The sequence below is a fragment of the Myotis nattereri genome, assembly GCF_964212035.1.
Source record: "Myotis nattereri genome assembly, chromosome: X".
Taxonomy (NCBI): domain Eukaryota; kingdom Metazoa; phylum Chordata; class Mammalia; order Chiroptera; family Vespertilionidae; genus Myotis; species Myotis nattereri.
Window position 1 is genome coordinate 138,790,308 of NC_138078.1, and position 12,555 is coordinate 138,802,862.

Consider the following 12,555-nt stretch of genomic DNA (forward strand, 5'->3'; position numbering starts at 1 on the left):
TAATTAATGAGGCATTTGCTCAAGGGCTGGGGAATAATGTGCACTGCTTTTTTTCTGTTGTTGTCATCGGAATCTGCTTGGTTGCCTAGCACCGCACTGGTCTGCCTGGTCGTCCCTCCTCTCAGCTCAGCTGCTCCTATCGCTTCGCAACCGCAGCTTTACGACAGGGGCTCGGACCGGGACCCGGACGGGAGGTGTTCGCTGGCGCTCAGGGGGCTGCGGCAAAAGCGCCGCTAGCCCACAGAACCATGCTGCGAGGCAAGTCCCGGCTCAACGTGGAATGGCTAGGCTATTCGCCTGGGTTGCTTCTCGACCAAGGGGCACCCCCACCGGGGCGCACGCCGCGGAACCCCGGCCGGTAAGTCACGTGAACGCCGGCGCCCGCCGAAACTTGCGTCACCACAGCGCGCCGCGCACGCGCGCAGCGTCCCGCCACTCTGCGCTTGCCGGCACTTCCGTCGCGGCCTGCCTCTACCGCTCGCGGTTTGAACGAATTGAGAGTGGCCGCTGAGCCCAGTCCGCTTGCGAGGACCTGCTGCGGGTGGCAACGCCATGGAGCGCATTGATAAAGCGGCGCTGAACGCGCTGCAGCTGCCCGACGTCAGGTAGTCGAGAGCGGGGCTCCGGCAGGGCAGGGGGCTCCGGCAGGGCAGGGGTCCCCCGACCGCGAGCCGGGCCGGCGCGGCTCGGAGCGGCCCGGAGCTGGGCAGAGGGAAGGCCAGAGCCGAACGGGCCGGCCTGTGGTGGGTGTGAGGTCTGGACCCTCGGGGCCCGGTTGTAGGGTGGGGGAGCGGGGAAGGAGGTTGGGGCCAGCAGCGTTTGCACGCCTGGCCCCGGCCCTTCGCTCGGGAACAAGGGAACCGGGGTCATGGGACGATATAGGCCGGCGGGCGTACAGCTCTTCCTTCTGTCTTAGCACTTCCTCTCACTGTCGTTTATATTGCGATCTTGCTGTCTGCAATCTCTTTCCCCACTACAGGGTGCCCCCTGAGGACAGGACCCCGGCCTTCTTCATCTCCGTGTCCCCTACAGGGCCTGCAACGGGGCTTAATAAGTGCTGCATAAATGAATGGAAGGGAGTAAGGGCTGTCCCTGGTGTGAGACCGCTTCTGGTAGGGAGTCAGTAGGATGGGGGGATGGTGGCTGAACTGAAGGAGTTTAAGAGAGCAGGTGGTTCTGGCCAACTAGCCCAGCCAACAATACCTCTGTACCTCGGTAGGCAATAGGTTGGGAAGGGATTTAGCTACCATTCAGTGCTGACCTACAGTGTGCCAAGCTCAACATAGGTGCTTTATTACAAACATCATCAGAATTAAGAAAGTACTTGGTTTTCCTGATTTTAAGGAAGATGAAGTTGACTCAGGGTAAGTGACTTGCCCAATATCACAGTTAGGCCACACAGTTAAGTGTAGAAGCTGGCATTCGACCTAGCTCACTGTGACGTTAAATTTCATTATTTTTGGAGCTTGTGCGCTTTTTCCCCCCCCTCTCACAATGTCAATATAGTGTTGGTTAGGTTTTCTTTTTTATTACTGTTTATTAGTAAGGATATGAACAGATATTTTCATTAAGTACACTTAAAATATACTCTAGCCCTTCTAGACTGGTTTTCGTATTTCCTAATGGAATTTGCAGTGAAATCTATTAGTAGAAGTCTTGCTTGCCACAAAAGGGGACGTTGTAAGCTCTGTTATCTGCTTAGTGTTTGCTGCAGAAGTTTGTATGAAGGGGGTAAACTCTTAAGTGGTTTTAAAAGTGAGGCACAATAAGGTTCACCCCGAATTATTTCTTTTTTGTGAGACCAACTTTAATTCTGGACTTACACCTTGTTCCTTTCTAACAAGTCAGTAACACCCAAAGACACACAGGAGAAATCAGTTGAATGCCATCAGTTGCTTTGTTTTAGAATAAATCATTGGTTGTACCCAAGCTGGCTTGTGCTAGCAGAACCACCAGCTGCAGTGGGCTGTGGCTGGAAGCCAGGGAGAAAATGTCCTCTAAGCACTAGAGGAAGTTTGCTAGTTTCCAAAATTTTGTATGCCTAACTTTATACTTAGTCCCATATTTGTGAGGTGGCAACCCAGAATAAGAGTCAAATTTTGGGAGCTTAAGGTAAAGAGAAATGAGTTGACAATAAACTACACATTTTTAAGATATGTTATATTTGGAGTGTGTGGCGCTAGAAATTAGCATGCAGAAAATAAAAGATGGGTGGTAGAATTAGAAGTGATTTTGTTTGCTTTAAAACATTTTTATGGTATTATATCTTCTTTTCAATAATAACCTTTTCTCAAAGCCAGGCCAGATAATAGATATTTAAGGGAAGTAATCTAAAGAACAAGAGAACCAGTTAATCGGCCCTTTCTCTAGATTCTTAAGCTTTGTTTCTTTATCAGGTTAAATAATCTGAACTTTACATCCCTAAAACCCATACTTTAACACACTATAGAAGCACCCTGAAAGTCAAGTTTTTTTGGAGGCGCTACGAAAAGAGGCCAAATGTTGACTGTGTTTTCATAGAACTACTGCAGACACTCATATTCTTCATGAAGATTACACAGTAAATTCCTCTAAAAATTTACTACTAGGAAACAGTTTAAGGAAGCTCATGCATTTTAGATGAGAATTGTATAGTGATCACCAAAGTGTTAAATTAAATGTTTAAAGATGATCTATTAAAGTAAGGAAAGAAAATATTAGAACTTCTACATAAATCTTAATATCTTTTTAGTATCCATTTTGCATATGTTTTATATTTTAAAGACTGTTAATAATATGTGTATAAACAATTTATTTAAAACATCAAAATGCCTATATGGGGTATGCACTCATAACTTTTATTTAATGATGGATTGCACAGTCAAAAAGTTTGTAATAAACTTGTGATGTTCCCTTTCTTTTGGGGCTGTCAGAAACCTTCCTGTTAATTGTATATTCAGTTTAAGAACGCCTTTGCCTGGGTTTTCTAGTTATACAGAGAGATGTGCAGGACTATATAGGAAGCAAACTGTCATATGAGGTATGAACAAAGTGTGATTGGATCCCAGAGCAATGACTCCAGGGTGTAATCAGGAAAGGTGCTTAGAGGGGAGACTATTTTGGGGGACCTTGAAGGCTGGACTGTCTCTTTCCTAAAGGTACACATAAAAATGAGCCTCTAGCTGAGGATTACTAGAAAGAGAATTAAATTTAGGTATTGACTATGAGCAAAAAGTTAGAAGTGTGTTAAGTACTCTGAGGATGGTTAGATTTAAGGAGAAAAAAAGACCTTAATTAAACTAATGATTAAAGCTATAGGGTTGAACTTTCCTAATTAATCAGGTGGTGTGTATGTGTTCAGGGTTGCTAGAAGCTTACTGCAGCTCACTTTCAATAGTTTTGCTCGTTTGTAATGCATAGGACAAATGCCGACATTAAAAGGTCAGTAAAACAGCATCAGGGCTTGGCAAACTTTTTTTGTAAAGGGCCAGATAGTTAATATTTTAGGGTTTTGAAGGCCTTATGGCCTACCACTCAGTTCTGCCTTTGCAGCTCCAAAGCAGTCTTAGATGATACATAAACAAATGGGTGTATCCGTGTCCAAATTAAGCTTTATTTACAGAAATAAGTGGTAGAACCTCAGGCCTTATTTTGCAGACCCCTGACATACATAATACACTGTAATTTGCCTTGTTCATTTGTCACATGAAAATTTTGTGAATAATAGTAGTAAAAGTTCTTTTTTTAAGGTCTCCATATATTGATGTACATCATTTGTGAAATCATTTTCCTATTATTGGACATTTCTATGTTATCCAGTTTTGTTTGTGCCCTGTTAATCTTTAAATATATATATATATATATATATATATATATATATATATATATATAATTTTAAAACTTGGTTACATTCTTCAGAGTAGTTTTATTGTATTCTGGAACAAAACTTTCTCCATTAGAATATTTCCTTGGTTTTAAAATAATCTGTGGACAAATAGAATTCAGTAATGAGAAAGTGTTTTGACATTCAAACTTTTAATGCATCCATGTTATGTGAAAACCATCTAAACTGTATTATAGTTATTTAATTACAAAAAAATTTTGAGTGAATTTCCTCAGTTGCATCCAGATTGTTCTAGACTGCTTTTTCTTTGGAGATTCTCATACCTTGTTTGTACTAGCCATTAGTTGTTTTCTGTGTATGTTCTCCCTTGCTACCTCCAAAATTCTGTAATTACAGTGTACATTTGCATAGCACTTTGGAGATTACAAACTACTTTCACACTTTGATACTTACTCTTACACTGGATATGAATGACAGTCTCTTGGAGATGGGCCTGCAGCTGGGGCTCTAAGATCTTTGTTTTGAGTACCTGAGTGCTCCTTTTCCTCTGGCCACTGCTTCCAAGGCAGGAGCAGGGTTTCCTGAGTCTTCTCTGTGAGTATTTATAGTGTTTATAGACACAAGAAGGGTTGGAAGTGGCTGTGCAGGTTCTGATTTCGCTTTGTTTACTTTATTCCAGAAATGAGAGTTCATTAGCATCTACCCTGAAGACTCTGCTGTTCTTCACAGCTTTAATGATCACTGTACCTATTGGGTTATATTTCACCACTAAATCTTATGTTTTTGAAGGTAATCATATTTTTATAGACATATTACTATAATTAATGTTCTGTGCTTTATGACCGGGTGTTCTTAAGTTTGCTTCTTTTCATTTGTTTTGCTTTTCAAATATAATGTTGCTCTGAATGAGTCCTACTTCATGAAATGAATATTTTCATCACTCATAGTTGTTTCAGCTTGACATCATAATCATTTATGGTTTTCTATGAAATAGCTTGCAGATTCTTTTAATATCCCTTTGAGAATAAAAGTTGGCTGACATGGGAGGAGGGATTTTGGGGGAATGTACCTTTGGTGGCAGACATTGGAAGGAAGAGGAAATAGAGTCCCCTTTTTTGTGTCAGAGCCCTTAGATGAAGTGATAATTACAGTTCTCATTCAAAATACTTTTTCGTGTATAAGAAGGTATTTAAATCTTTAAATGAATACTTGTTTTATCACCACCCAAAGTGTTACTTTTTAATTCCCTGATTAATTAAATACTAGTATAACTAATAAAATTAGTATGCTTTGTTTTTTTGTACTGTGATAAATTTTGGAATAAAATGAAAACTTTTATCTCTTGATAGGTGCCTTTGGGATGTCCAATAGGGATAGCTATTTTTATGCTGCTATTGTTGCCGTGGTTGCTGTCCACGTGGTGCTGGCCCTCTTTGTCTATGTGGCCTGGAATGAAGGTTCACGACAGTGGCGTGAAGGCAAACAGGATTAAAGTGAACATCACCTTTTGATAGTGTTAAATTGTTTTAAAAATGGCAAATGCATCCAGGATACTAATTATTTCAATAATGGTGAAAGAACATGTTCAAATCCATCTTAAGGAGTCACATTTGACTAGTGTAAATTTTGATCTTTCTGATACAGTGGTTTGCATCATCTATTTTAACTATAAGCCTCTCATTTGCAAATGAAAATTTGGAAAAATTAAATTGGTGGCAAATAATTATGTTTAATTTACACATTATTCTGGGAAGAATTTGATTATTTTACAACAAAAATGTTTTATAGCATTTTTTCTTGTAGTTGGTTTTGAATGTTACTTTTCTGGATATATTAATAAGGTACACAGTGAAGCAAATCTAAATTTTATATTTTGTTGAAGTACTTTCCCTAACTATCATGAAAGTACCAGGTCATTGGATTTTGCGTTGTAAATTCCTATGGAAAATTGCTTAAATTGTTAATGCTGGAATTAGTCTGAATGTCACTGAGAAATTTCAAAGAAAGGGTAATCCCTAGTCAATAGGAACCTTTCGTTACATTATTTCATGGGAAACTAGGCTGAATTCCACCCATTTTACACGAACTGGTTTATTGAAGGATCTCGAGAGCAAAGCAGAGCTAGCTGCCTCCTTGCAGGCCAGCCTGTGCTTTCAGACCAACTCTTTAATAAGCTGTTTTGCTCTTGTTCAACAATGAAGTTTTGCTTTAATTACCAGGTTTGTGTAAATTGCCTTTAAATTTGTTTTTCCTACTGTTTTTTAATACTGTATATGATAGGCATTTACATTTAAATGTTTATTTTTGCATACTTAGGGAATGTGAACAATTCTGAAAATAGATTGTTTTTATCACCCAGGAGGTATTCTTGGGATTTCTAGTCTAGTCTTTTCAATCAGAGTCAATATATCCCATATATATATATATAATTAGATAATTCTTGAGTCCCTTTCTGATAGAAAAAGACCTGTGTTTTTATTTTAGTATCTTTAGTGTGTGGTTCTTTCTAGCCACTTGGTACTACTTGTATGCAATCTGAAAACAAACCCAGAATATGCATATAAAAACAGGAAGAAAATTTAAGTACCCTGTAATTTTGCCACCTGGAGACAACCACTACTTTGGTTTACATCTTGTATGCATTTTTTAATGCTAGTTCGATACTCACTAAAAGTTTAGATTAAGTTCAAATTCCGCCAACTTTTCCGACAGCTATTTGCATTTTTTTTATGAGTGATTAGTGGCCATTTTCTAAAAAACAAATAAAACAAAAAAAACTACATTGTACCTTTATTCTTTCAGGTAGGTGTCTCAAGTAGGTATATCATTGTTCAAATTTCCTGTTATTGTTAATTTCTAATCAGTGTCTCTTGCTGTGTTTGCCATTACCAATTTGTTTGTTCACCCCTGTTTTTAATGCAGAATTGTATTCTTGCTTAGAGTTAAATATTGTCTATAGTTTAAATGTCTTCTATAAGCAGTTATTCTAAATGTAAAGTGCTTTCTTAAAAAAAGACTACAGTTTTAGTATAAAATTGAACAATTTTAATATAAAATTGTAGAATGCCCCTGTTTGAGTCTGGGGTATTATGTGGTAGATTTCTAGATGGTCCCCACTTTTAGATGCCATGTTGCACTTAGACTTGTCCGCTTAATTTCTTTTTCTATAATGCCAATGTTTTTCTTGTACTTTTGGGATATTATGCTGTTTGTAAAATATTAATGTCCAATGTTGGATTATTTTGTTTTATTTCAGACATTTGCTGAGTAGATAATTATGTGGGTATTTTTCTGCAAGTATTTAAACCAGGGATTCAAGCAGTTGTAATTTCCTCTTGGAAAAAGTACCAAGTGTTTGAAATTTAGACTTTCATGCTAGTGTTAATATTTAGGATTATTATAGTATAGACTTGTTTTCAAACCAGTTTTAATTTTTTCCTGGGGTTTCAACTGTTATCTCGTTAGTGTGCTGCTGTTGAAATAACATGGTATTTGACATATAGATTTATTTTTCACTGGTTTTCTGTTGCACAGTGTACATACTTCAGGATGTATAAAAAGGAAAGCTACAATTGAGCCCTTATAAATGTTTTAAGATAGGAATATGTTCACTATTGTTTGAAAACTAATTATAAGAATAACCTCAATTAGGAAGTGTAACTTGAATGTCAGTACAAGCTACTGATTTAACCCCATTTACTGTAACACATTACCTTTCTCACCTCACCTCCATTTTGCCTCCTCCCCTCCCCCCCCACCAGAATATAATCTCGTTTCCTCATTGTGCTAAAAACTGAAAAGTCTGCTGTAGAATGCATCTTATGTCAAGTGGATATCATTTTACATGTAGCAGCAAAGTTCAGTTTTGAGTTGTTACTGAGGAAATTAAAACCTTTCATTAAAAAAACCCCACTTGTGTTTCCTGGGAATCCAACTGAAATGCATTGTAATAATTGGACTGTTTTAACCATAAAAATCTCATCAGCTTTGCCAAAAGAGACAACTGATTGACTTGTTTGATGTTTATTTTCCGTTTTCACATAAATGTATGTATATATCTAGAGTACCCAAGGAGACCAATAAAAAACAGTTAAATAAGGAGTGCCCAAGGAACAATGGAAGCTGAAGGTACATGAAACACAGGATTGAAATCTTGTTTCAACCATATCTAGTGTGTATTTCTTATCTCCAGACCAGTTCATGTTTATTGCTTCATGCTCCAGTGAAGTTGTAGAGTTGTTAGGCCCCTTTTATAAATGATTCAGCTATGGTGCCGACTTTGTCACTTTTCTTAGGTCAGCAGTAGATTTCTCTGCCATCAAGCACTCTGCATCCTCCACCACAGAAGTATAACTATTAATTCAGACTCAACTCATATTTAAGATAAATTTTACAAGAGCTGGACTGAAAAAGCATATTAATAACTTGACAATATTTTTTTTTCTTTCTTTTTTTCAAGGGGAAAGGGTCACCTGAGAAAATAACTTATTTTCAGGGACTTGGGGAACCTAATGATAAATATTACTTGTAACCTATGATTAGCTTAAACCCTTATATATTTATTAAAATAGTCTGGAATTCCTAAAGTTACCATCATTCCTGGCCACACTTTTCTTGCCAATTTTGTTGCTTTGTGTACTTAAAAGTAATATCTGCCTTCCTTTTAATATGTTGTACAAGTCATATTTGTCAGTTACACAGACTAGTCTTCCTTTTTCTCAGGTTTAGTGAAATCTCACTGAACAGTAATAATAGCAATAGCTAACAACATCTGCACAGCACCTTACAGTTTGCAAAGAACGTTCACATATTCTTTTTTGAGTTTTGCATAGTGAACCTTTTACCTGGTGTCTCTAGACATCAATGCTTAAAAGTGTTAGAATCTTTAAATCATTAGAGTCATTAAATATGCTGTAGTCTTGAATAGTGCCCTGACCAGGGGCAGGCTTTAGATGTGCTAACGTTGAAAGCTGTGTGCAATTATCAAAATGCGGGGCTTGAGTTCTTTAGCCACTTGAATCAGATTTGCTTCTGTTATATGCTTTTTTACACGGTATCTGGATGGATTTTGTATTCATTATGTTCTAGCCTGTAATTTGTATACATTTGCCATCTGTTGTCATTAAAAAGGTGTTTGTAATGCCACTTTGATGTGTCCTGATTCAATTAATAGTAACTTTATTAAACTCGTTTTCATAACATTTGTTTGCCTCTCTGTTTATACCATACTAGAGGCCCAGTGCACGAAATTTGTACACTGGTGGGGTCCTTAGTGGCTGCCGGCTGGCTGGGTACTTCCCCCAGCCTGTCCCGCCCCCTGGTCGAACTCCCGGTTGAGGGGACAATTTGCATACTATGCTTTTATTATATAGGATAGAATATGAACAGTCAAGGGCATGCTTTTATGTCGTAAATGTAGAGCAGAGTGTTCAAACTGGTGGGGATCTCTGGGAGGTACTTAGGAAGGGCTGGTAGACTCCATCTGCAATGGGCCCATCAGAATGTGTGTAGCGATGGGAAAAGAAAGCAGCTCCTTCCCCCATGGCTTTTTGAAAAATTCATTTAGGGGTGAGTGGGTTTCAAATACCTCTAACACTCCATGTACCTGTCCACTTCTTGCCATCTTCACTGCTACCATCTGGGTCTAGATGAGCATTCTTCGCCTGGTGCCTCTGACTGCTCTTTGCTGCTCTTGCTCCTGTAGTCATTTCACCACAAAGCAGCTTGAAGATGCCTTTACAAATAGTAGGTCACAATTAACAAAATAGAAACCCTCATACACAACAGCCTGACAGCTGACAGGGAAGAGGGCTGAGGGGCTGGGTGAAAAAGGTGAAGGGATTAAGCAAAAAAAACAACTCGGACATAGTGGTATGATGATTACCTGAGGAAAAGGGGAGGGGTTGGGGAAGGTAGAAGAAGTTAAAGGGGATAAATGGTGATGGAATGAGATGATGGGTGGTGAACACAATAAAATATACAGATAATGTATTATAGAATTGTGCACCTGAAACCTATATAATTTTATTAACCAATGTCACTCCAATAAATTCTCTAAAATATTAGATCAGGAATGCCATACTTCTGCTCAAAATCCTCCAAATAGCTGCCAGTCTTACTCAGAATAAGATCCAGACTTCATACACAGCCTGCAAGTGGGGCCACTTCATTAAACCTCCTATCTTCACTCCTACTTCACAGCTTTGCATTGGCTGTTCCCTCTGCCCAGTGCCCTTCCCCCCAGATCTTTCCAGGGCTGGCTTTTTTACACCCTTTTGGTCACAAGTCTTATGTCACCTCCCCACAGGGGCTCCCCTGACCACCTAATCGAAAGTTGCAAGTCCCTAATATCTCTCACAGTATGTAACATTGGATGAAATTATCATGTTTATTTGTTTATCTACCTCCCTCCACTGAAATGTAAGTTTAGGAGGGTAGGCACTGTCTTGTTCACCACAGAATCTCCAGTGCTTAGCACTTGTTTTAGTCAACTGCAAGTAACAGAAAATGCAGTTCAAACTGGCTTACACAGGGGAAAAGGCCAGAGATGGGGCTAGCCCACGGGCACAGTTTAATTAGGGTTCCCGCTCCATTTCTCTATGATCCTCTCTGCATGTCCTTCTCAATGTGTTGACAAAGTCCTCAGGCTGCCCTCCCCCACCCCCATCACCATGATGACAAAATGGCTGCAGCTATTCCAGGGCTTCAATCAGTGCACCACAGTTACTAACCACTGAGTAAACCCTCTGGATTTTACTTTGAATTAATTCAGGTTATATGCCCAATTCTGGTTACGTGCCCACCTGTGAAACAATCACTTTGGTCAGGCAATGCCAAAGCATTGTTGGGTTTATATGTGGACAAGTGCCCAGTCCCAAATCAATTACTTGGGGATTGTATTGGTTAAATTAGGCCACTGGGTACCCATCCTGAGAAAGGGGTTTGATACTGGGGAGGCTCCCAGCAATGCTCTCTGCAGGGCTCAACAAATTTGTTAAATGAATAAGGCAATATGAAGTACCTGCATTTACTGTGTATGGAGATATGGATATGGCTGAGGCTACAGATATGTAGGTATATATAGACATAGATATGAATGGAGGGATGGGAGGCATGCACCTTGGGGCATTGAACGAATGTCAGTGTCAGGAGAAGACAGAGCCAAGGGCAGGGCCATCCTCCAGTGGACCTTACAGCTGTGTGAGGGCTTGGCCCCTAATAAGCAGGCAAGATATCAGCACAGTCCCTCTGTACCAGATTTTTGTCAGGAAAAAGACTGAAACAGTTGGAGAGTCATCAAATTCTCCCATCTGCACCTGTGGCTCTCTGTTCCCAGGACTCTGCATTCTTTTCTGAAGCCCCAAACACATTCTTTCTCAATCACTCCCTACCCCCACCCCTTACCAGGCATCTGGGATTCTTTGGAAACACTGAGATATGTGGGAGACATGCTCTAGGCCTGCAAACAGCAAAGTAGCAGGGCAGCTGTTTTTGCTCTTTGTGGATGTGGCACCCAGGGTTTTCCTGTTTACTGAGGTCTCACAGAATGTAACTGCAGTCGTTCAGCTAGGATCCCACTTAAAACATGTTCTGAAGACAGTAATGTAGTGGCAGCCTGCAGCTGGTTCCAGGAACACTTGCCCTTGCTCTGCTGTGTGACTGTGTAATTATCAGCAACACCATCAGGTCTGGCCTGTTATGCAGAAAACCAGAAAGAATTAAGAGTAGAAACAGAATCTGATTTTCTCGGCTATGTGTAAACTACAGAAATATGTACTGTATTTAAACAAAAATGAATGTTACATGGCCAGATTTTTTTGCTTTAAAACATTCACAGTAGAAAATGAAAATCTTTCAGGGGCTGTGAAAAATGAAGTCTGTTCACATTTTTATATTCCACTAGGGGCCCAGTGCATGAATTCATGCACCTTGAAAGGCTGTGAGGCGGCAGTGGGCACAAGGGCGGGTCTCGGCCCATCCTCCATGCCCCCACCTGGCCCCTCCCACTGTGGCCTCCAGTCCTCTGTCTGCTTGCAGCCCTGCTCCCACTGCTGCCGCTCCCACATGCTGACGGCGCTGGCAGAGGGTGCGAGTGGGGCCGATGCCAGCAGCAGGTGAGAGTGCCGGGTGGGACTGCAGCACGCAGGGGCAAAGAATTTTCAGTAACCACCAGAGACTCACCCCGATGACAGTGACCGGCACCCCCACTCACCTGCTCCACCATCCCACCACGGTCGATGCCTGCCATGTTCTACGTGCGCCCCCTAGTGGTCAGCACATGTCATAGCACTGGTTGTTAGGTTGTTCTGCTGTTCGGTCTATTTGCATATTAGCCTTTTATTATATAGGATTTCTTTCCTAAAAATTGGATGTAGGACAGACTGACTTAATTACACCTTTTTTCCCCCCTAGTATTTCTTCTGCATCTACTTAGAGACACAGTCCTCATCCTGTGCTCTTGGCTCACTCTTCCCTCCCAACACACCTTGAACCAACTAGAAGTAAGATTAAAAGTTGAGTGGGAAAGGAATAGAAAAATCAGTAAAATGAAACAAGCAGGAGAAGTTAAACCATTTCTTCCATCTGAATTGAAAAAAAGGATATGGTGGGGATTGCCAGCTGTGATAGGCACACTTTGCAGATACCTCCAAGAATCCCACTGACTGGTATACAAGCCTTTGTATTCCCCTCCCCTTGAATATGAATGGAACTTGTGAATATTATGGGAGAGT

General features: G+C 40.4%; 1 protein-coding gene across 1 annotated transcript; it reads left to right on the top strand.

Annotated features, from left to right (window-relative positions):
- Positions 1-248: 248 nt before the first annotated feature.
- On the top strand, positions 249-9,024 carry VMA21 (vacuolar ATPase assembly factor VMA21; the record flags this gene model as incomplete). The annotated part of the gene is made up of 3 exons (XM_081081330.1): positions 249-358; positions 4,503-4,612; positions 5,173-9,024. 3 exons carry the CDS (start codon positions 249-251, stop codon positions 5,313-5,315), a joined length of 363 nt encoding a protein of 120 aa, XP_080937456.1. The 3' UTR covers positions 5,316-9,024.
- Positions 9,025-12,555: the final 3,531 nt, after the last annotated feature.